The sequence below is a fragment of the Hipposideros armiger genome, unplaced genomic scaffold (assembly GCF_001890085.2).
Source record: "Hipposideros armiger isolate ML-2016 unplaced genomic scaffold, ASM189008v1 scaffold_515, whole genome shotgun sequence".
In the NCBI taxonomy this organism is placed as follows: domain Eukaryota; kingdom Metazoa; phylum Chordata; class Mammalia; order Chiroptera; family Hipposideridae; genus Hipposideros; species Hipposideros armiger.
In genome coordinates this window covers 1,359,676-1,380,517 of record NW_017731865.1, presented here as the reverse complement: position 1 = coordinate 1,380,517, position 20,842 = coordinate 1,359,676, and the positions used below count along the sequence as shown (strand labels likewise).

Here is a 20,842-nt window from a genome sequence, read left to right as displayed (position 1 = left end):
GTTTATTTTCAGAAATAACAATAAAGATTAAAGTAGCAGGATGCGATTGTGATACTTTTTTGGAAACTTTTTGAAGTTTAAAACTATTTACCTTTCCCCATCCCACTGCCCCTTGTGTTTCAGGCTTTGCTGCATAATGAATTTTTGGGACAGAACTTCTGCCCGGGACTCAATGTAACAGCAAACAATACCTGTAGCTTTGCAATGTAAGTTTGCACTCAGTGTCCTAATGGGTTTCCTTACTGTGTGGTATGATGTAGAACGGCCACTGGGCTCAGAGCTGGGGTGAGTCCTTTCAGGACCGTGACTTTTGTGAGCCTTTGTTTTCTTATTTGTAAAGTGAGTTGTTTATTAATGCATGTGAAAGTTGTACAATCTGTAAGTATTATACAGCACTCAAATTGTATTAATTTTATGTTGGGGAAATGGTTCTTACATATTATTTGTTTTGGACCCTTAAAAAGTCTATTTTGCTGTTTTGATTGTGGGTGTGAGTTAGATTTTCAGAACATTAGAGTTTGAAATGAGCTGCTTTGGTATTTTAGCAAGGCCTTGCAGTATCTGCACTGTATGGATTATGTGAAGTGAATGGATCAATAAAGTATGGCTTCCTGTGAGCCCAACCCACGGTCCGTAGTAAGATCTAGAAGGGCAGCAGAAGCGGAAAGGGGATGAACCTTTCCTGCCAGTCCTGGCACGTGCCCCTTCCTCCTATATTTATATGACATCATGAAATCAAACTCTGCACAGTGTTTTAAATTTTTTTTAACTGACTTGGAATACTACCTGTCAATAGGTAGTATTATTGTTAATCTTGATAAAGGAAAACATATTTCAGTAAGCTGAGAAGGAAATCTCATTTTTTTGTGTAATATCAATAAAACAGAAATGTCAAACCAAACGGATGGTTTAATAATTTTAGACAATATTGTTTTAAATTAAATACACATTTTCAGTAATTGTTAATGGTTTGTGATACATTAATTAATGAGAGGAAAGAGAATGCTGGTATTCTAAATCTCATGACCATTCAAGTATAACAGAAACAATTTTGAATAATAGCACAAATTGCGATTTTTGAAGTAGAGTTGATCCTTGAACAACACGGATTAGAACTACATGGGCTCACTTATATACAGAGATTTTTCAGTAAATAGTGTAAATGTATTTTCTTTATGGTTTTCTTAATAACATTTTCTCTAGCTTACTTTATTTTAGGAATACAGATAACTTACAAACTATGTGTCAATCAACTGTTTATGTTATGGGTCAGATTTCCAGTCAACAGTAGGCTATTAGTAGTTAAATTCAAGGGAGAGGCAAAGGTTACAAGTGGATTTTTGTCTGTAGGGAGCGGAGCGCCAGTGTCCCTAATCCCCCCACGTTGCTCAAGGGTCCACTGTATTGCCAGAAAACCTCTATAAAGAGAAGTATTCTACCCAATCCCACTCTTTTGATCTTGGTATGACCTTTTTTTGGAACTAGTAAATTCCCAGTCATACAAAAATGGTACCAGGTGTCTGTGCCAGGTAATTTAGTCCCCGGTGCTTGTCTCACCTGTGGCAGGGTACTCCATCCTGCTGTCCTCCAGCTACAAGGCCTACACCTGATAACGGCTGCTGGTGAGGTCTTGTAGCCGAGCATCTGAGATGCTCACTCCACTCTTGGTAAAAGAGCTGACCAAGTACAACTGTGGCAGGAAGCCCTTCCTCACCTTTCTCCTAGCTTTGGAATTCTGAGCCAGCATTCTTTAATATGTGTGATTTGTGGGTAATGAGTTCTATAAAGAGCTTCAGTCATCTTTGTAAGGGCGTTAGAGGTCACCTGTTAAAGCTGAGATTTTCGCTCTCAAGAGAAAGTGAAAAATTACTTGGTAAATGTTTCTGCCCTTTGAAGAGAGCGACATCATAGATTTGGAAACAAATGAATCTGGAGAAGCGACTTAGTTCAAAGTGTGAGTTTGTGAACTTGACTAAGTTCCTGAAACCTTTGTCTCTTCATGTCTTAAATGTGTATAATATCTACCCCGTTGAGTTATTTTAGGAATTAACTAGAGTGTTATGTGCAGGTTGCTTAGTGTGATATCTACAAGAGTTGTAAGCACTCATTGTAACCTATTTTATATGAAGGGATAGTTATTTAAGGCTTAATAAACTATAGGCTTCTTTGTGAAGGAACAGTGAGTGTATTGAGTAAAATTTATGGATGGTAAGATTGAAGTCATATTCTGTTTCTGTTGAATTTCAGATGTACTGGCGAGGAATTCTTGACAAACCAGGGCATCGACCTCTCACCTTGGGGCCTGTGGAGTAATCACGTGGCCTTGGCATGCATGATTGTTATCTTCCTTACAATCGCCTACCTAAAGTTGTTATTTCTTAAAAAATTTTCTTGAATTCCTCTCTAATTTACTTGATATATCTACACATTAAAATGGAGCACCTTGATTTAAGTATTCACTGAAGTATTTTGTTGTCTTTTTTTCATTTACCATCATACTATTGTGTGGCCAGAATTATTTTCAACAGAAACTTTCATAGAAATCACATGAACTGAATTATAGCTGAAAGAACTCAAGTCATAAACTAGTGATATTGTGTTCTGCTTATTATTCATCTAGTCAGCCAGTACCTGCAAGGGAGAAATCTAGTTTAATTTATTGACCTAAAAAAAAGAATTGAATTCTAGAAACTTGTGACAAGCTACTAATATCTCTGGTATGAGCTTCCTCAACTTTAAAATGAATACGGGGGTTATTTGTCCTCTAGCCTCAATATTGTATGAATTTATAATGTGCTGTTATGTAATAAATAAGAAATAACAAATGTATTGATGCTGTAGTAGATGTATGAAATCTAAACTATGTTGGAAAAATTCAGTGTTATTTATCGGCTAGAAGAGCCATTATGATAGAAAAAGCTTAGATTAGCCTTGTAAGGTGAGTAGGACTCACTGAGATTTATATATTGTGGGATTAGACTATCCCAGGGGCCCTGGCTGGGCCTTTGGGCTGCAGGTGTAGAGAGCCGGGAACTTGGTGACTTACCCTTCCTGGGGTATTCCAGGGGTTTATGATCTGGGTGTGCAGCAGATCACCTGGGAACTTTGCTCAAATATAGATAGATGTCTGGGCCTGTGAGCCCAACTGCATCCGTATCTCCAGGGCACCTCCATAAAGAATTTTCATGCCAGGAGTTGGTAATTTCCAAGATCTTTCCCAGCTCTGAATGTTTTACATATGATGTAATAACTGTTACAACTGGCCCTATATAGGTTCTTTTCTTCCCCACATGTACATCTCATTTATTTTGACATCATTCTAACTTTTACAACAAATAGGGAAGTTTTTTTAAAGATTTTATTGGAGAATTGGGGCAGAGGACCAGCCAAGTTGTTCTTCAGTCTTCATTGTGGAGGGCGCCAGTCGCCATCTGGCTGCCCATCTGCAGCTCATGGCCTCTAAGCTCAAGGTGCTGTGTTCAATCTTAGTTGCGGGTGGGCGTAGCCACCATCCCATGTGGGAGTTGAACCGGTAGCCTTGTTGTTAAGAGCACATGCTCTATCCACTGAGCCATCTGGGCGGCAGCTCAGCTCAAGGTGCCGAGTTCAGTCTTAGTTGCGGGTAGGCGTAGCCCATCATCGAACAGGCAATCTTGTTGTTACACCAGCTGAGCCATCTTGTCAATACAGCTCAGCGACAGCTCAGCTCTGGTGCAGCGTCACTGGCCCATGTGGGAATTGAACCGGCGGCCCTGTTGCTCAGAGCTTGTGCTCCTAAGTGAACTCGTAACCAACGTAGCCACTCAGCCGGCCGGGAAGTATTTTTTAACTTCTGTTTCATTGAGTGGTAATGTAATAAAAAATACAGTTCAGTGAGTTGTCATAAAAGGAACACATTCATGAAGGTCATGAAAAAGGGATTACCAGCATGTGGAAGCCTCTCTGTCCCATTCAAAACTTCCCCTCCTCTCTCTGGATATTTTTGAAAGGAAGCGTGTATACTCCCATCTGTGGCATTATCAGGACATCACTGCAGCTCAGTTTTGTGTTCCTGCATGGATAGATACAACCTTAATTATATCCTCCCTGTTTTCATAAACTATTAATTTTGGAATAATTTTAGATTTCCAGAAAAGTTGCAAAGATAGTGTGGAAAGTTCCCATATACCGTTTTCCCAGCTGCTCTGAATGTTAACATTTTATATATGATGTTACATGTCAAAACTAAAAAATTAACATTGAAGTGAGAAATTAAGTAACATTACTGTTAATTGAACTATGCTCTTTATTTATATCACCATTTTTCCACTAGTACACTTTCATTCTGCCAGGATCCAGTTTAGGAGATCACATTGCATTTAATCCCTTTTTGGAAAGTTAATATTTTTCAGTATTATAGGAATTAAGTGAGCTGAGGGTCACCAGCATGTAGGCTCCCTGTGACGGGTCATGTTGAGACATCATTTAGCATCAGCAGGTGCCCTGTCATATTGTTGCAACATCAGTCCAGGGACATACCATTACATTTTCTCTTTGAATTTTAAGGAACATTTTCCTTCTGTTTTTAATGACATTTAATTAATACATCATCTTGTAAGGCATTGTCACATTTTCTTTTTACCTGTTTATATATAACTATTGGGGTTAATCAGTTTTTCCTATTGTTGGTTTAGTTCCTTCTTTCAACATAACCCTTGCTTACTCACAGTTCTCTATATATTCCTCACACAGGAACAAACATATTGACAGAGAACTTCGTATATATACATATGTAGATATACACATATCTACATATATATATATATATACAGAGAAATATATATTTATACTTCACACACTAAATATACTTAAGAAATAAAACAACAAAATCAAAACAAAACAAAACAAACTCATAAAAATATATATACTTAAGAAATAAAACAGCCAAAAATATTAATACTACCTACTTTAAAATTAATAAGAATTTATATATATCTTATACTTACCCTCCCTTTGTATTACAGTTATCTTTTTTATATAATTGTTTTAATTATGGTAAGAAACACAAAATTTACTATCTTAAATATTTTTAAGTTAAACATTTTAAAAAGTATAAGTATTCGTAAAAGCATAAGTCCTATAAAATAGAATAATATTAGATTATAGAAATTCACTTCAGAATATGTCTATATTCTTTTGAATTTTGTTTTTCTTGTAAGTCAGAAGAACTAATCAAGATTGGAGAAGGTAAATTAATTACTTTGGTTTAAAATAAAACCAATGTTAGCTACTATTTATACCCCTGCAGTAGCTCTCGTGGGGCTTTCAAAGAAGAGTGCAAGAAGACTTGCTGTGGAAGGCTCCTTGGCACGTTGAGTGACGTAATGAGAAAGGAAAGGAAAGTGGGTAGGTTGAGAGAGTTGTCAAAGAGGGAGTTGACTTGTTCTTCTGTTTTTCCATCTTTGAATCCATTGGTCTTTAGCTTTGAATTTTATTTACCTCAATACCATCTAATATATTTGAAACGTAGCATTATATTTATAAGACATCTTTAGGCCACCCCAGTGCTTGCTAATGGGCCCCAGAACAGACTAGCCCAGTTAGCAGGGACAGAAGGTACTCATGGTCCAACAGCGTGAGCTGTCACCACTGCTGATATTCTGGTAGCAACTATTCATGCCTGAGCTGCCAGAGGCAGGAGTTGATGCTAAGCTCTCCATGTGGCCCTGTCTGTTAGGAGAACAGCCAAGCATTTGGTGACAAGTTGAAAACATGCAATAATTATGATTGTCCCTGAAGTCTGTGAGAATCACTGTCTTGTGCTATGGGTCCTACCAGAGGCACTAACTTGATAGAAATCCTGTGCTTTCTGTTTTATTTTGCAGCCCCTGTTGCAGAACTGTAGTGTTTTGTGACACCTCTTGGTGCACTCTGTCAAAAGTTTTCTTTTTGATGTAGCAGTCAGATTATAGAAAGTCATTGGCTTGAGAGCACTTCCAGGTCATTGTAAGGTTAAAATTTTTTACTGGTATTCATGGTAAAAAATATACTCGTATTGCATATTCATATTACAACCCATTTCTTATATGCATACAAATAACCCAAACAAGTTTCATGTAGTGAATCCTGAATTTTTGAAAATAGGGTTTAAGTAAAACTATTTTATAGGCTTACCAATATAATAAAGTGAATGGTGTAATCAATAAATACTTTCAAAAAGTTATATAATTTTATATGCCCTTTACTTATTTTTAGTGTTCTTGTTTGATAAATTAATTATATCATTACGCTGGTAATATTGCTTTTTTTTATTGATGAGTATTTTATTTACTTATTAAGATTTTTATTAAAAATATAGCTAACATACAGTATTATATTAGTTTCAGGTATACACCATAGTATTTAGCATTTATATACCTAAAGAAGTGATCACCATGATAAGTCCAGCAACCATCTGACACTGTATCACACTATCACAATATTATTGAATATATTTCCCATGCTTTTCTTTATATCCCTGTGACTATTTTGTAACTACTAATTTGTATTTCTCACTCCCTTCACCTTTTTTACCCTGCTCTCCACCCCCTCCCATCTATCACTCCAACAAATCTAGTACCCATCTGACACCATAGATAGTTATTACAATATTATTGACTATAATTCTTATGCTAAACCCTACATCCCCATGACTATGTTGTAAGAACCAATTTATACTTCTTAATCCCTTCCTTTTTTCCCCCACCTCTCTACCCTCTCCCATTTTGCAACCATCAAAATGTTTTTTATATCTATGAGTTTGTTTTGTTGTTTATTTTGTTTTTTAGATTCCACATGTAAGAGAAATCACATTGCATCTGTCTTTCGCTGTCTGACATTCCACTCAGCACAATATCCTCCAGGTCCATCCATGCCGCCAAAGGTGGCAAGAACCCATTTCCTTCCATGGCCAAGCAATATTCCATTGTATATAGTATGTACCACTTCCTCTTTATCCATTCTTCCATTGACAAACACCCAGGCTGCCTCCACATCTTGGCTATTGTAAACAATACTACAATGAACATATGGATACAGCTGTTGAAAGTGTTTTGGTTTCTTCAGATAAATACCCAGAAGTAAGATTACTAGGTCTTTCTTCATCTCTTATAGCCTTTGTTTTAAAGTCTATTTTGTCTGGTAAAAGTTTTACTACACCAGCTTTTTCTTTCTTTTGTTTCCCTTTTCCATCTGTGTGTGTCATTTAATCTGAAGTGATTTTCTTGTAGGCAGCATAGTAAGGGTTTTGTTTTATTATCCATTCAGCAAGCCTATGTCTTTAAATTGGAGCATTCGATCCACTTACATTGAAAGTAATTGTTGATAGATATGTAGCTATTGCCATTTTATTATTCATAAGTTAATTTTGATCTTTTTGTGTGTGTGTCCATCTTAAAAGAGTCCCTCTAACATTGCTTGTAATAACTGGTTTGTTTGGTGGTGGTGAACTCCTGTAGCTGTTTTTTGTTTGGGAAGCTCTTTATCTGTCCTTTAATTTTAAATGATAGCCTTGCTGAGTAGAGTAATCTTGGCTGTAGTTCCCTGCTTTTCATCACATTGAATATTTTGTGCCACACTCCCTTCGGGCCTGCAAAGTTTCTGTTGAGAAATCTGCTGATAGTCTTATGGGAGCTCCCTTATATGTTATTAGTTGTCTTTCTCTTGCTGCTTTTAGAATTCTCTTCGTCTTTAACCTTTGCCATTTTAATTATGTTTCTTGAGTGTGGGCCTGTTTGGGTTTATCTTGTTTAAGACTCTGTGCTTCCTTGACTTGTATTGTCTATGTCCTTTGTCAGGTTAGGAAAGTTTTCAGTTATTACTTCTTCAAATAGGTTCTCAATCCCTTGCTTGCTCTCTTCTCCTTCTAACACCTCTGATGGAAATAGGGTTATGCTTGATATTGTCCTAGAGGTCTCTTAAACTATGCTCATTATTTTGGATTTTTTTTTTCTTTTTGCTATTCCAATTGGTTGTTTCCTGCTATCTTGTCTTTCAAATCACTGTTTTTTGGTCGTCTGCTTCATCTAGTTTGCTGGTGGTTCCTTCTAATGCATTCTTCATTTCAGTTACTGTATTCTTCTCTTCTGACTTGTTCTTCCTTATGGTTTCTGTGTCTTTTTTTATGCTTGCTATCTCTTTGTTGAAGTTTTCACTAAGCTCCTTGAGCATCCTTATAACCATTGTTTTGAACTCTGCATCTTGTAGATTGCTTGCCTCCATTTCATTTAGTCCTTTTTCTGGAGTTTTCTCCTTTGATTTGGGATTGCCTCATTTTGGCTGCCTTTCTGTGTTTGTTTCTATGTATTAACATTAGGTAGGTCTGCTGTGTCTCCCAGTCTTGTGCGGGTGCCTCTCTGTCTTTGTTTCTATGTATTAATATTAGGTAGATCTGCTATGTCTTCCAGGCTTGGCCAGGTGGCCTTATTTAGTAGGTACCCTGTGGGGCCCTGGCACAGTCTCCCTGGTCACTTGCTCTGGGTGGTCCTGGAGTGTCCCTTATGTGGGTTGTGTGTGCTCTCTTGTTATAGTTGAGCCTAATTACTACTTTTGTTTGTTTTTTTGCTCTGCTTTTTGTTGTTGTTGTTTTTTTTAAAGATTTTTATTGGGGAATTGGGGGAGGGAACAGCGTTGGGGAATCGGGGAAGGGGAACAGACAAATTGCTATCCTTTTGTTCTTCAGTCTAGTTGTGGAGGACCTCGCTTCACTGGCCCATGTTGGTATTGATTGTGATCATTGTGCTCTTCCCGGCTGAGGCAGATTGGTCCCCGGCCATTGGATGGCTGCTCATGGCGGCTCACTGCAGCTCACGCTGGCTGCTGGCCACTCACAGCTGGCTGCTGGCTGCTCACGCTGGCTGCCGGCCACTCACAGTAGCTTACGGAAGCCCACTGCAGCCCCACTGCAGCCTACGTCGTCACCGGCAACTCATGGTAGCCCAGTTCCAGGTTGAGGTGTTGTTCACCATCTTAGCTGTAGAGGGTGCAGCGTCACTGGCCCATGTGGGATCCGAACCGGCGGCCCTGCTGCTCAGAGCTCGTGCTCACAAGCCAACTCTTAACCAACAAGCCACTCAGCTGGCCCCTTGATTGCCATTGGCATGTCAGTTGGTGGAATTGACCCTCAGCCTGTCTGTAGGGTTTGGCCACGCCCACAGCTTATGGGTTGCTGTGCTGGAGGCTTACCCCACTGAGTCAGATTTGCCCCAGTGGGCTCTGATGCCTGTTGAGACCGCCCTTTTGGTTTGCCACCTCTGGGGCTAATTGGGTGGTGCTCTGCTGTGCTCTGAAGCCAAACTCCAAGTACATTGGTTCTGGAGCCTTTTGTGAGGGGCTCCAGTGGAGGCACAGGTCACCCACTGCTTGTGGGACTACTTGGTAGGAGGTACAAAGCAATCCGTGGCTGTAAACCTGGAGGCACATAGGAGAGTCCATGCTGCAAACTGAGGATGGCTGCCACCAGTACCAGGCCTGGGGTAATTCCACAAAAAGTCAGGACACCCTGAGGCCTGCTGCCACTTTCCAGCTCCTGTAAGGTTCAGCTGCTAATAAAGCCTCGGTTGGTATGCAAGTTGGGTGAGGCAGGATCTCAGGAAGTCACTATAGTGGGAAGAGTTGTGATCACCAGGTTAATGTAGATTCTGGTTTGGTGCCAGTGCTGGGCCTGAAGTGACTCAGGAAAAGTCGCAGAGCACACTGAGGCCAGTCGCCACTTGCCCGTGGCACACAGACTCGACTTCAATAGTTTTCCAAGAAAGAATGCAATTCAGCTGGCTGCTCTCTGAGAAAGTGCCTCTGGCACTGCGGGAGTTAGGTGGGGCGGGATCCCAGAATCAGTGGGGTGGAGCAGTGGTGTTCATCAGGCCAATCAGATTCAGATTTGGCCATGGTGGAGGTGGGCTTAACACAGAAAAGATGGTGCCTGCCTGCCTGCTGCAAAAGAGGAGGATCTCACGCAGGGAAAATGCCAACTGTCCTCAAGTCCTCCCCCTAAAGCTACACACCTCAGTCTGCCACCCTGCATGTCTACGACACCTTCCGAGTCACCCTCCCTCCACTGGAGCCCAAGGTTAGTGCCTGCGGGCGAGTGAGTCTGTGCGTGGGCCATTTAAGAAGATGGCTGGGTTTCCCGCAGGCTTCCTAACACCCAGATGGTTGAATCTGCACTGTTTTTCACAGCCAGGTGTTGTGGGGGTTCCTTTTCACGGCACCAGTACTCTGGGCTGGGGAGCCTGGTGTGGGGGTCTGAGGTCCCTTGCTCCTCTGGGGGGAACCTCTGAGGCTGAGATATCCATCTTGATTCTCAACCACCACAGGGAAGTTTGGGGACCATTCTGCATCTCCGCCCCTCCTACCAGTCTCGTTGTGGCTTCTTCTTTATATTTTTAGTCATAAGACTTCTGTTCGGCTAGGTTTCAGATGGTTTTCCAGGTTGACTGTTCTATAATTTAGTTGTAATGTTAATGTGTTCATGGAAGGACACAGGCACAGTGTTTATCTACTCAGACATCTTGGATCTTTCTCAAACTTTTTTTTTTTTTTTTTAACCTGTAGAATACTTCTTTTACCTGGCAAACCCACTGAACTGCGTATCTGGGTCTCTGATAAATGGCAGTTTGAAGTTGTGCTGCTCTGATACAAGTGAGGATGTGGCCCCTCAGTTTGGCCTCCTTTCTTTGCAAAGCAGCAAAACCTGAGGCATCATCTCAATAATCAAGTGCATGGCAGTATACTGTTTAGAAAACCTCAAGCTCTTCTATCTTTTTCATTTTGCAGATGAGAAAACTTGAATTTCAGAGACTGACCAGCCCAAGGTCATAGGTTATTTCCTTGATAAGATTTGGGATGTACTGCAGAATTACTAGGGTAACTTGACAAATCACCTGTGGTGGGTCACTTTTGCAAACATATGCAGAAGTCAGGATGGGGACAGTGGGCTTCACTGGAAGCTTGGGAGTTGTACTGAAAAGAAGAGTTCCAGGAGCTGTGAAGAATACAGGGCCTTTTCATCTCTATAGTTACTCAGGCAAATTTCCCCACTTATACCCCTTTCATCATCCTCCATTCACCAGGTCTGTGAACTTGATTAACGTACTTAGCTTAACCTGTATCTTTCTTATCCATAAAGTAGGGATTCTAGCAGTCTCTACCTCTGCAGAAGTGTAAGCTTAAATAAGGTAAAACATGTAAAGTGCCTAGATGTACCTGGCTTATAGGATACGCTCAATAAATTTTGGCTATTCCTCTTACATCCCACAGGACATCCCACTGGTTACCAGTATCATGCTAGTACCAATTCATGGATGACACACTCAGCAGTGACTGGAGTGTCATCCTGCAGGATGTGTAATATGCATTAAACCAGGGGTTGGTAAACTGTGGCCTACAGGTTAAATCCTGCCCACTGCCTGTTTGTGTAAACAAAATTTTATTGGAACCCAGCCATACTCATTCATATTTGTATTGTCTATGGCTGTTTTTGCACTATGATGGTAAAGTAGTTGTGACAGAGGCTGGTATGGTTCATAAAGCCTAAAATATTTACAATCTGGTCCTTTGTGTAAACATTAAACAAAGAGTGCCTGTTCCCAACAGTTAGAATACACAGGTCCATGTACCGAGTGATATTGGACTCTCTCAGTATCATTCCTACTAAACCATTTGCAAAATCTGTGCTTCCTGTCTCTGCAGCTTTAGGCTCTGCTGGATTAGAGCTCTTGACTCCTCAAGAGTGGAGGGGTACTTTCACCTGGGAGTACAGCGGGGTTCTACTCAACCTGAAACTGTCTGCCACTTGTTCACTTTGAGATCCCACACTGGTGGAACAGCAGGCAAAGAAAGCAATGATCACGTTGGTCATCTCTCTTAGGAAAGGCTAGACTTTACTATTACATAACAAATGCACACAGGTAACTGGGTGTTTTCATGCTCAGTGTTTACAGTAAATAGGCAACCCCAACAAGGGCAGCCTAAAAAAAGGACAAGGGAACCAAAGGCTTTGAACCCTCAGCAAACAAGGTGTGGATCAATGCACCAGGTGAGCGATGTAGCGATGTACTGGCCAACGAGGGAACTCTAGAAAAGCTGGTAGAGAGGAGAGAGATGAGAAAAAACTGTGGCCTTGTGACAAGCAGCGGCAATGGGACTAGCTAGTTCCACTAACCTTCCTGTATTGTACGTTTTAGAGATCATATCTGGCCTCCCTCAAAAAGTCCGGAGTGGACTTAATGCGGGCATGAGTGGATCTGAGTGGTGAAGGGTGGAGGTGGTAGGTGCTGTGTCACATAGTCTCTGTACCTCTGATTTCAGTTGCAGTTCCATGTGATCTCAGATCATGTTGACAGCACCCTACCCCAAGCCTGCAACAAAATCTCTTCACTTTTCTGCTGTAAGGCCTTTTCCAAAGCTGAACCTGCTCAACCTGAGGGCAAGCACAGCCTGAAAGTGTAGGTGTTAACACCCCTGGGACTCCCCTCAAGTAGGGACCGGGGCCAGTGGACAGATGCTCCGGCTTCATGTTCTTCAGACAGGGGCTTGATGGGAGGCATTCCGTAGTGTACTCAGGTGGAACTGAGCTCCCGTTGTGTACAGGGCAACTTCAGTCGCACACCTGTATATTGGCATTCCCTCCTTTCCTGGCTCACTCTCTGTTTCCTACCCCAGTTTTCTAGTATCACCTCCAAAACAAGCTACCTGAACTCAAGCCTTTGGCTTTTCTTTTAGAGGAACATAAACTAAAACACATTTTCATTAAGACCAGAAATAAGAAAAGCATGTCTACTATCACTGCTACTCTCTAACACAGTACTATCCTCCTTATTACAAATGAGCTGGTCTTCTACATAGAAAACCCAGAGAATCAATACAGAATCTATTAGCTCTAGCAAAGCAGTTCAAGTGTGATGCATGATTAATTTATAAAAAATTAGTAATTTTCGTTATATCAGCAATAACCAACCAGAAAATATAATGGAAGACAAAATTCTGTTCATAGTAGCAATAAAACCATGTTAAAGAATATGTAAGAGCTTTAAGAAATTTTAAGGAACACTTAAAGGACATTAAGGAAGTTCTGGATAAATGGAGAGTTATGTTTCTAATATTGTGAGGATGTCAGTTCTCCCCAAACTAATCAATAAATTCAATGCAATTCCAATTAAATTTCAGGGGGATTTTTTTCTCCACCCATCCCTAGGAACCCATCAAACTTATTTTAACACATATTATATAACACATATTAACTATATTAAAAAAAAAATGAAGGAAACCTTGACAAGGTCATCAGTTAGATGAGAGATATTAACAGAGTCCACAACTGATAAGGAATTAATACTTAAACCAAGGAAATTTTGCAAATCAACAAAAAAGACCTTGACCCAATGGAAAAATAGGCAATGAACAAAAAAACATACTTGTTTCCCATTGATCAGAGTATAAGATTTTCAAGGGTTTAATAGGCAATCTATAAAAACAGAAACCCAAATGTTGATCAACTGTATGAGAAGATGACTAACCTTGTTAGGAATCAGAGAGATGCAAAATAAAATGAGACCACACTTTAAAACCATTCCATTAACAAAGATTAGAAAGCTGGATGATACCAATGCTTGTGAGGGTTGGATAAACGTGGTGCTCTCATTCTTGTAGTGGAATTGTAGACTGGTGCAGTCATTCTGGTGGGCAACCTGACAGTTTTGGGTAACATTAAATATGTATACGTGTATACCTGGGACTCAGCACTCTGACTCCTGTTATGTACCCACTGAGGGACTCATGGAAAGTCAACAAGGGGATGACTTACAAAGATTTGGAATAGCAGAAAAATTTGAGCTAACCACGCACTATAGGAATGCATAAGAAAAATGTGATGGTTGCACACTAGGAAATACTACACAATCATAATAACGTCCTAGAGGTGCATACTGCAGAAGAAGTAACGTGTCAATCACGTTATTTTTGGACATAAAAAGAGGAGACAACTTTTGAAAGTTTAAGCCTTTACTATCAGGCTCATGATACAAGGCAAATTATCTAACTGCTTCTACTTAGGAAACAGACAACTCTTACATCTACTTTTATATCAAGTCTTTATTAAGAAGTAAAGTGCTCAGTATTATACATTAATGAAATGCTCAATTGTTGAGAGAGACCTGCATATGTAACATAGTAATAATATTAATATAGAAGGGAAGATGATAGGGGAGGGATAAGGAGGGAATTTTCCATGACTAAAAAAACAAAAATAGGCAACTTATGGGTAAAGAGAAAGAATTTTGCAAAATTTTACAAGTGAAATAAAAATAAAAAGTTTAACAATAAGTATCATAAAAGACTTTCTAGTGACCATAATTAATATATGGCACATGGTCAACACACATGGATACCACATAATAGCTGCACTTCAAATTGAAGTTTGTTTACATGTAACAACATGGTACACATACATAAATACATACACTCACTATTCCTGGAATGCAAACGTTCGTACCTAGTAATAAAGGACTTTTGTACCATACTACAAATAAAGATGGAGATGAAGCTATGGGAAATAACTATGAAAGAAACCCAGTGTTCAGCATTTCTGTAGAAGCCATCTTAGAAAGTTTGTTTGCTCATGTTTTCATTGAAGATTTGACTGACATGTTCTACCAATTAAATGAACCAAATGTGCATTAAAACATAGCATTTAAAAACAGGCCTCTCTTCTATTGTTCTCCAAATGAGTTATTCACCAGCATTGCATTCTCTTTTGCTTGTCACATTAGCTCCCAAAAGGTCACCTTACTTAAAACTTTTGAAAAATAAGATTTTTATTTTTTTACTAAGAAATCTTCCCCATAAATTTGCTGAGACCCTTTCCTAATGAAAAAAATAATTGCTTCAAACTCAAACTTTGGCTGATACTTTCTGATGATGGATGAACTTTCAATACGAAAAACTCCTTTTCATTAAATTGAGCTCATTTAGATTAGAAATTCTAGTTTCGTTGCAGAACTAAGAGTATTTGAGATGTTTATTCTTTAAACAGTATAAAACTCAAATTTTAGTTTTATATTTTTATATGAATTTAAAAACATGTTTAAAATTTTATTTAAAATGAACAAATTTGCTGAGTGAAAACTTTCTATGCATACTAAAAAGTTTTAGTAAGTTGTTCGTCCTAGATTAGTTACAACATTACAGTTACTTGCAAATAAGTTGAGTCATATGGGAAAGGGAATATATTAATAAATCTTGATACTAAACCAATGATGAGAAAAAGTCCAACTTAGTGATAGGGCTCCTTCCAATTCTACTATGTTATGATTAGAGATGACATTTTAACTCATAACTGATCTTTGGTGGTTTCATGCAGCTCATTTCAAATGAGAGCAAAAATAATGTAAAAATTAAGTGAAAACAGTTATTCCAACAGATATTAGATATGATAAAATAACAAAAAAGCATAGTATTCAACATTTGCCTTCACCATTCATACAAATTTTAGCATAATGACTACATAACCATTCTATTCTTTGGAGTTCTTTTCTAGCTCATCTTTTAGAAAAGCTTACCCCAGGAAGGTAGGTGAAATAAAAGGCTCCTTTTTAAAAAGAAAGCTATGTAGTAAGCCCATGACCTCGGCCTGAGTGGGAAGGAACGCCCCTACTTTCCCTTCACACATTGGGCAAAGATGACAATACTGATTTTTGTGATTGAAAATAAAACTCAGAAGCCTTTTGACAGTTCTCTTCTAGCTTTAAAAGGCGACTTCATTGTAAACTGAGAAGACTCAGTCATGGTAGCAAGTGGGCATACCGCTCTGAAAACTTTACAAAGATTTTTTTTCTGTACTCAATATTTACAACTAATTTCTTATATGAGAAAAAGTAAAAAAAAAAATCTTCTTTGATCCATGGGAAAAATTTACCTAAAATAAATTAAAGTGCAGAAGAATGAACAATTAGTCACAAAGACCAGCATCATATGGTGATGAGGGCATATAAATAAGCAGGACTTAGAATAACATCGTTTAGTTATAACTTGGATGCTGTAGGAACTACATACTTGTTTATGTCAATTAGCCTGTGGTAACAATGGTTTCGTTATACGTCGTTTCACCACAGTTCCAAGAACCTACCAGCAACGTTAAGTGAGACTTACTGTAGTGTCCTGGCTACGGAAACTCAGGACAGCTGCCTTCTCACCTAGTAGGCACACATTTACTAACAAACGTCCTACACGTGGGTATTGGAACTCCCAGTTCCACCTCCACCTTCTATTCCTTCCGTGGACTGAGAGGAAGAAGGGCGGGAGCTTCTGGGGCGAGGCTGGCCATTTAGTCCCACGGGTGTGCCTAAACCATGACTTATTTGGGAAGCTGCATCATCACATTCCCAGCGTTCCAACTCTTCCCGCACTAGCCGTTCCATTTGTTCCCTGTGGATTTCACTGTCACGACCCAGTCTTTCATCCTAATAAAGGAAAAAGAAACCAGGATGTTAGGGGTAGATTGATGCATATTCCTGAATTTAGAAACTAACTGTCTTAGGAAATTTAGGGGCCAAATAATCTGCTTGTAATTAGGTAAGGCTGGAGATTTACAGCCCATAACAGCAATTCTCAGTTACTACAGTAGCTTTTTTTGCTTAATTCTACCATCCAGTGAAGGTAGGCATGTGGAGTATTAAGAAAGTAACATCTTTAGACTATTACTTAATCTACAGTTATGGAGATAGAGAAACCTCTTAGATTAAGGGTTACAAGTACGACAACACTGATATTTTATAGAACCAGAGTGTTTCTGTTTCAGATGACCACTCACCTCGGCCACCCCGTCCAGTAGCCTTCCCAGCACTTCCCTTCTCTTCAGTTTGGCCCGCTCCATGATCTCCAGCTTCACGATCACAGCATCAATCTTGGACACAATGCTGCCGATGGAGTGCTCCATTCGGTCCACTCTTCTCACTAGGCTGCAGGAAACCACAGTGGGGAGGGACAAAGCCACTGGGCATTGTTGTCTTTTCAGCCCGCTTGGCTTTTCAAATGGAAGTGCTAAGGTGTTTTCTTAAACAATATGATCATCTGAAACATTTTCCTGTAGTCTCAAACTCTAGAGATAAACTCTCATACATTGCTGGTGGGGCTGCTAACTGAAAGAGCATCTCTGCAAGTCAACATTGTATCAGAAGTCTTCAAAATGTATGCCTACCTTTTATTCATTTATTCCTTTTTCTGAAAATTTTCTAAAGGAACAAATTAAGCATATGTGTGATTTTTGGCTACGAGGGTATTTAATAGAGTTTTTCTTATTAATAGGGCAATGAAAAGTGACATTAAATAATTAATATGACATTATTTAACTATGTTATTGTACATGTCTACAATGGAATTCTAAGCAAACACCAGAAATTATATTGTGACAATATTTAGTGAAATAGAGTGATGTTCACAATATAGTAAGTAAATAAAAGTTAGAAAATAGTATACTCACTTATGATCCCGTTATTTTGAATAAGCAAAATGTTTATATAAATACTTTAAAAATATAAACAGGAGACAACTTCTGGAATGGGTTTTGTAGGCCCTCTTCCAGTGAAAGAACCATAACTGTTGAATTTTTTTTTAAATTGTTTTAATTTCTGGAAATTTTCTTAAGGGCATAGAGCAAATAAAGAAGCATTTATTTTATAAAATCCACTAAATTTCAGTAAGAAGAATGAGAGACTGTGACATGTGAGCCACGATCTGCTCCCTCTCTCCTGCCCCCAGCTCGGTAACAGGGAAGCACCACGCTGGGTGTGTGGGGCAAAGGTCACAGGGCTCCCTCTCCCCTCAGCTCCCAATGGAGGGCTACAGTATCTCCCAGGGAGGGACAGGCTGCCAGCATTTCTCATCTCTAAGCCTCCACCTCCAAATCCATGTGGCAGAGGCTCTAATCTAGGCAAAAGTGGCTTTGAGGTTGAGACTCTTTCCCCATTCAACTTCCAAGTGTAGGGTGGAGTTTCCATGCCAGGAGAGGCAGGCTGAGAAGACCACAGTCTACCATTCCAACCCAATGCCTTATTCAGGAAGCAGGCAGTCACTGTGAGAGAGATGGGCCGCTGTCCCTGCCCCAAGCTCTGGGGCAGTGGCATAGATGTTTTGCCTCTGTAGAGTCAGGCTGTAAGAGAGAAAGCTCCAAAGCTTCCTCCAAGTGAACTGTATTTATTTGGAACAAAGTGTGGGGTAATTCAAGCCTAAGAGTGCTCTTGAAAACAATGGAGGTGGTGGTGATAAGCAGTTAACAGGAGACTGGTCTTCATGAGATCAACAAGTTAACTTGCTTACCAGCTAGTTGACCAGAGAGAACCAGGAAAGAGGCAGCTAAGAAGACAGCTAAAGACTGGCCTCAAAAACTACCCCTCAAAGGGGCCTGCATTTAATTGGATGGGACTATAGAGCAATTTTTATCCCAAGGCATTACTGAAAACAAAAGACCAATCAGCCAACAATTAGTGGAACCTAAGAGGTGGTAGTGATATCAACAGAGACAGAAGACTTAACGGAGAGATCAGGGAAGACAATGAGAGTCCTGCTAAAGTCACTGTCTTCCCAGGATGACTGTGTGCATGGTCATGGCTGTGCCCTCTGAGAGGGACACATCAGAGGCTTCACCATGTGGAGGAAACAAGACTTCACTAAAGAACAAACACACAACAACAAAAATACACCCTGGGGGGCAGGGAAATTAGCACAGTAAAACCTTGGATTGCGAATAACTTGGTTTGCGAGCGTTCCACAAGATGAGCAGACATTTCTAATACATTTTAACATGGTAAATGAGCGATGTCTTGCAATATAAGTAGTTTGTTTCCGGGACGAATTATGCTCGTAAACCAAGGTATTACTGTATTCAGAATTACTATAATATGTTATTTAACACCTTCAGTTTTCAATAAAAAATTGTGAGACATGCAAAGAAACAGGAAAATGTGACCCACACCACAGGAAAAAAAAAGCAGGTAACAGAAATTATCTTTGAGAGGGCTCAGCTAGACTTATTAGACAAAGAGTTCAAAGTAGCTATTATAAATATAGTCAAAGAAATAAAGGAAATCATGCTTAAATAAAGGATAGTATGATGTCATTTTCTCATCAAGTAGAGAATATCAATAAAGAGAGAGAAATTATTAAAAAGAACCAAATAGAAATTCTGGAGTTGAAAAGTACAATCCATGAAATGAAAAATTCACTAGAGAGTCTCAACAGTAGATCTGAGCAGGCAGAAGAATAAATCAGTGAACTTGAGAGGGATGGATAGACGCTATGCAATCTGAAGAACAGAGCCAAAAAAGAATGAAGAAAGATGAACAGAGCCTAAGAGAAATAAGGGTTAACATTATGCACCCCAACATACATATACCAGGAGTCCCAGAAGGAAAGGAACAGAAAAATATTTGAAGACATACTGGTTGAAAACTTACTAAATTTGATGAAAATATTACACATCCAAGAAGCTTAATGAACATCAAGTAGGATAACTGCAAAGACAGCCACTCTCAGACATATAGTAAAAATACTGAACGGTAAAGACAGAAAAAAATCTTGAAAGCAGCCAGAGAAAAATGACGCGTCACATATAAGGGAACCTCAGTAAGATGAACAGCTGGCTTCTAATCAGTAACAATGCAGGCCAGAAGGAAATGAAAGTGAATTAAAAATATTCTTAGATCAAGGAAAACTGAGAGAATTCATGCAAGCAGGCCTGCTTTAGAAGATTACTACAGGAAGTTCTTCAGTCTGAAAGCAAGTGATCCCAGACAGTACGGTAATTAAAAGCACATGAAGAAACAAAGAGCACTGGTAAAGGGAATTACGTAACTATAAAAGATGGTCTGAATGCATATTTCTTCTCCTTCTTCTCTTAACTGATTTAAAGCAAAACTGTACAAGATGATATGTACATAATTGCATTGTCGGGCCTATAACATGTAGAAATATCATAATATATTTGACAAGAACAGGACAAAGGAAGTGGGTAAGAGCAAAGTTGTACCGCAATTCTTTTATACTTACACTTGAAACTCTTCATACGAAACTCCACTGGAGATGCTTCCCCTCCTTCTGGAGCTATGCCCACTGTCTTCATCATCCTCTTCCTCAGAGTCATCCAAGCTTCGTGGGAAACTCCGGCTGCTCATGGGACGAGGTAAAGAGCTCTGATCCAAGTCCAGGTCCTCCTGAAGAAAATGGGGTCATTCAGGAGGACCACCTGGAGCCCCACAGAAGTTTCACTGAGGGCTTGGGCCAATGAAAAATGGGTGTGTGCCCTTTACTTCAGGTTTCTTTGTGGCTAATGCCTGACTGTGATTCCCACGCCTTTCAATTTCATGGACTGGCCAAGTTTCAAAAGGGATTTTAATTATCAGTAAGGAGTTGCAACTTTTTGTTTGGACAAGAAAGTACATTAAAAATACAACAAAGCAAAGCAAAAGTAAATGAAGAAATATAGTATTACTTTTGCAATAAAAGATAAATTTAACAGCTACAAAGTAGGAAGGATACAATCTCAAAGTAAGAATTTTGGCTAAATACAGCACTGTGAAAATTTTACTCATTGTCCTCTTGTTCATATTTCACTATGAGTGGTGCAGTTTTTCACCTACTGGCACTGTTCTGTGGAGCGGCCTTTAGAAACCATTGTTCCACACTATGTCCTCATAGGAATATGGCTTTAGTGTATAACATGCATCAGTGTTATTTGTACCTCAATTACCATGGGGTTTTTGTTTTGTTTTTTTTGGGGGGAGGGGTTGTTTAACCATTTATTTTTACACTTTTTTTTTTTTTTAAGCTGAGCCATCCT

General features: G+C 39.4%; 1 protein-coding gene across 1 annotated transcript in view; it reads right to left on the bottom strand.

Annotated features, from left to right (window-relative positions):
• Positions 1–14,085: 14,085 nt before the first annotated feature.
• PKD2 (polycystin 2, transient receptor potential cation channel) overlaps positions 14,086–20,842 on the bottom strand; it is a 70,361-nt gene continuing 63,604 nt past the window's right edge. The window contains exons 12-14 of the mRNA XM_019668076.1: positions 20,053–20,216; positions 16,820–16,967; positions 14,086–16,469 (exon numbers count right to left, since the gene is read on the bottom strand). Coding sequence (XP_019523621.1) covers positions 16,233–16,469; positions 16,820–16,967; positions 20,053–20,216 — 549 coding nt within the window. The 3' untranslated portion in view covers positions 14,086–16,232. The remainder of the gene's footprint in view (positions 16,470–16,819; positions 16,968–20,052; positions 20,217–20,842) is intronic.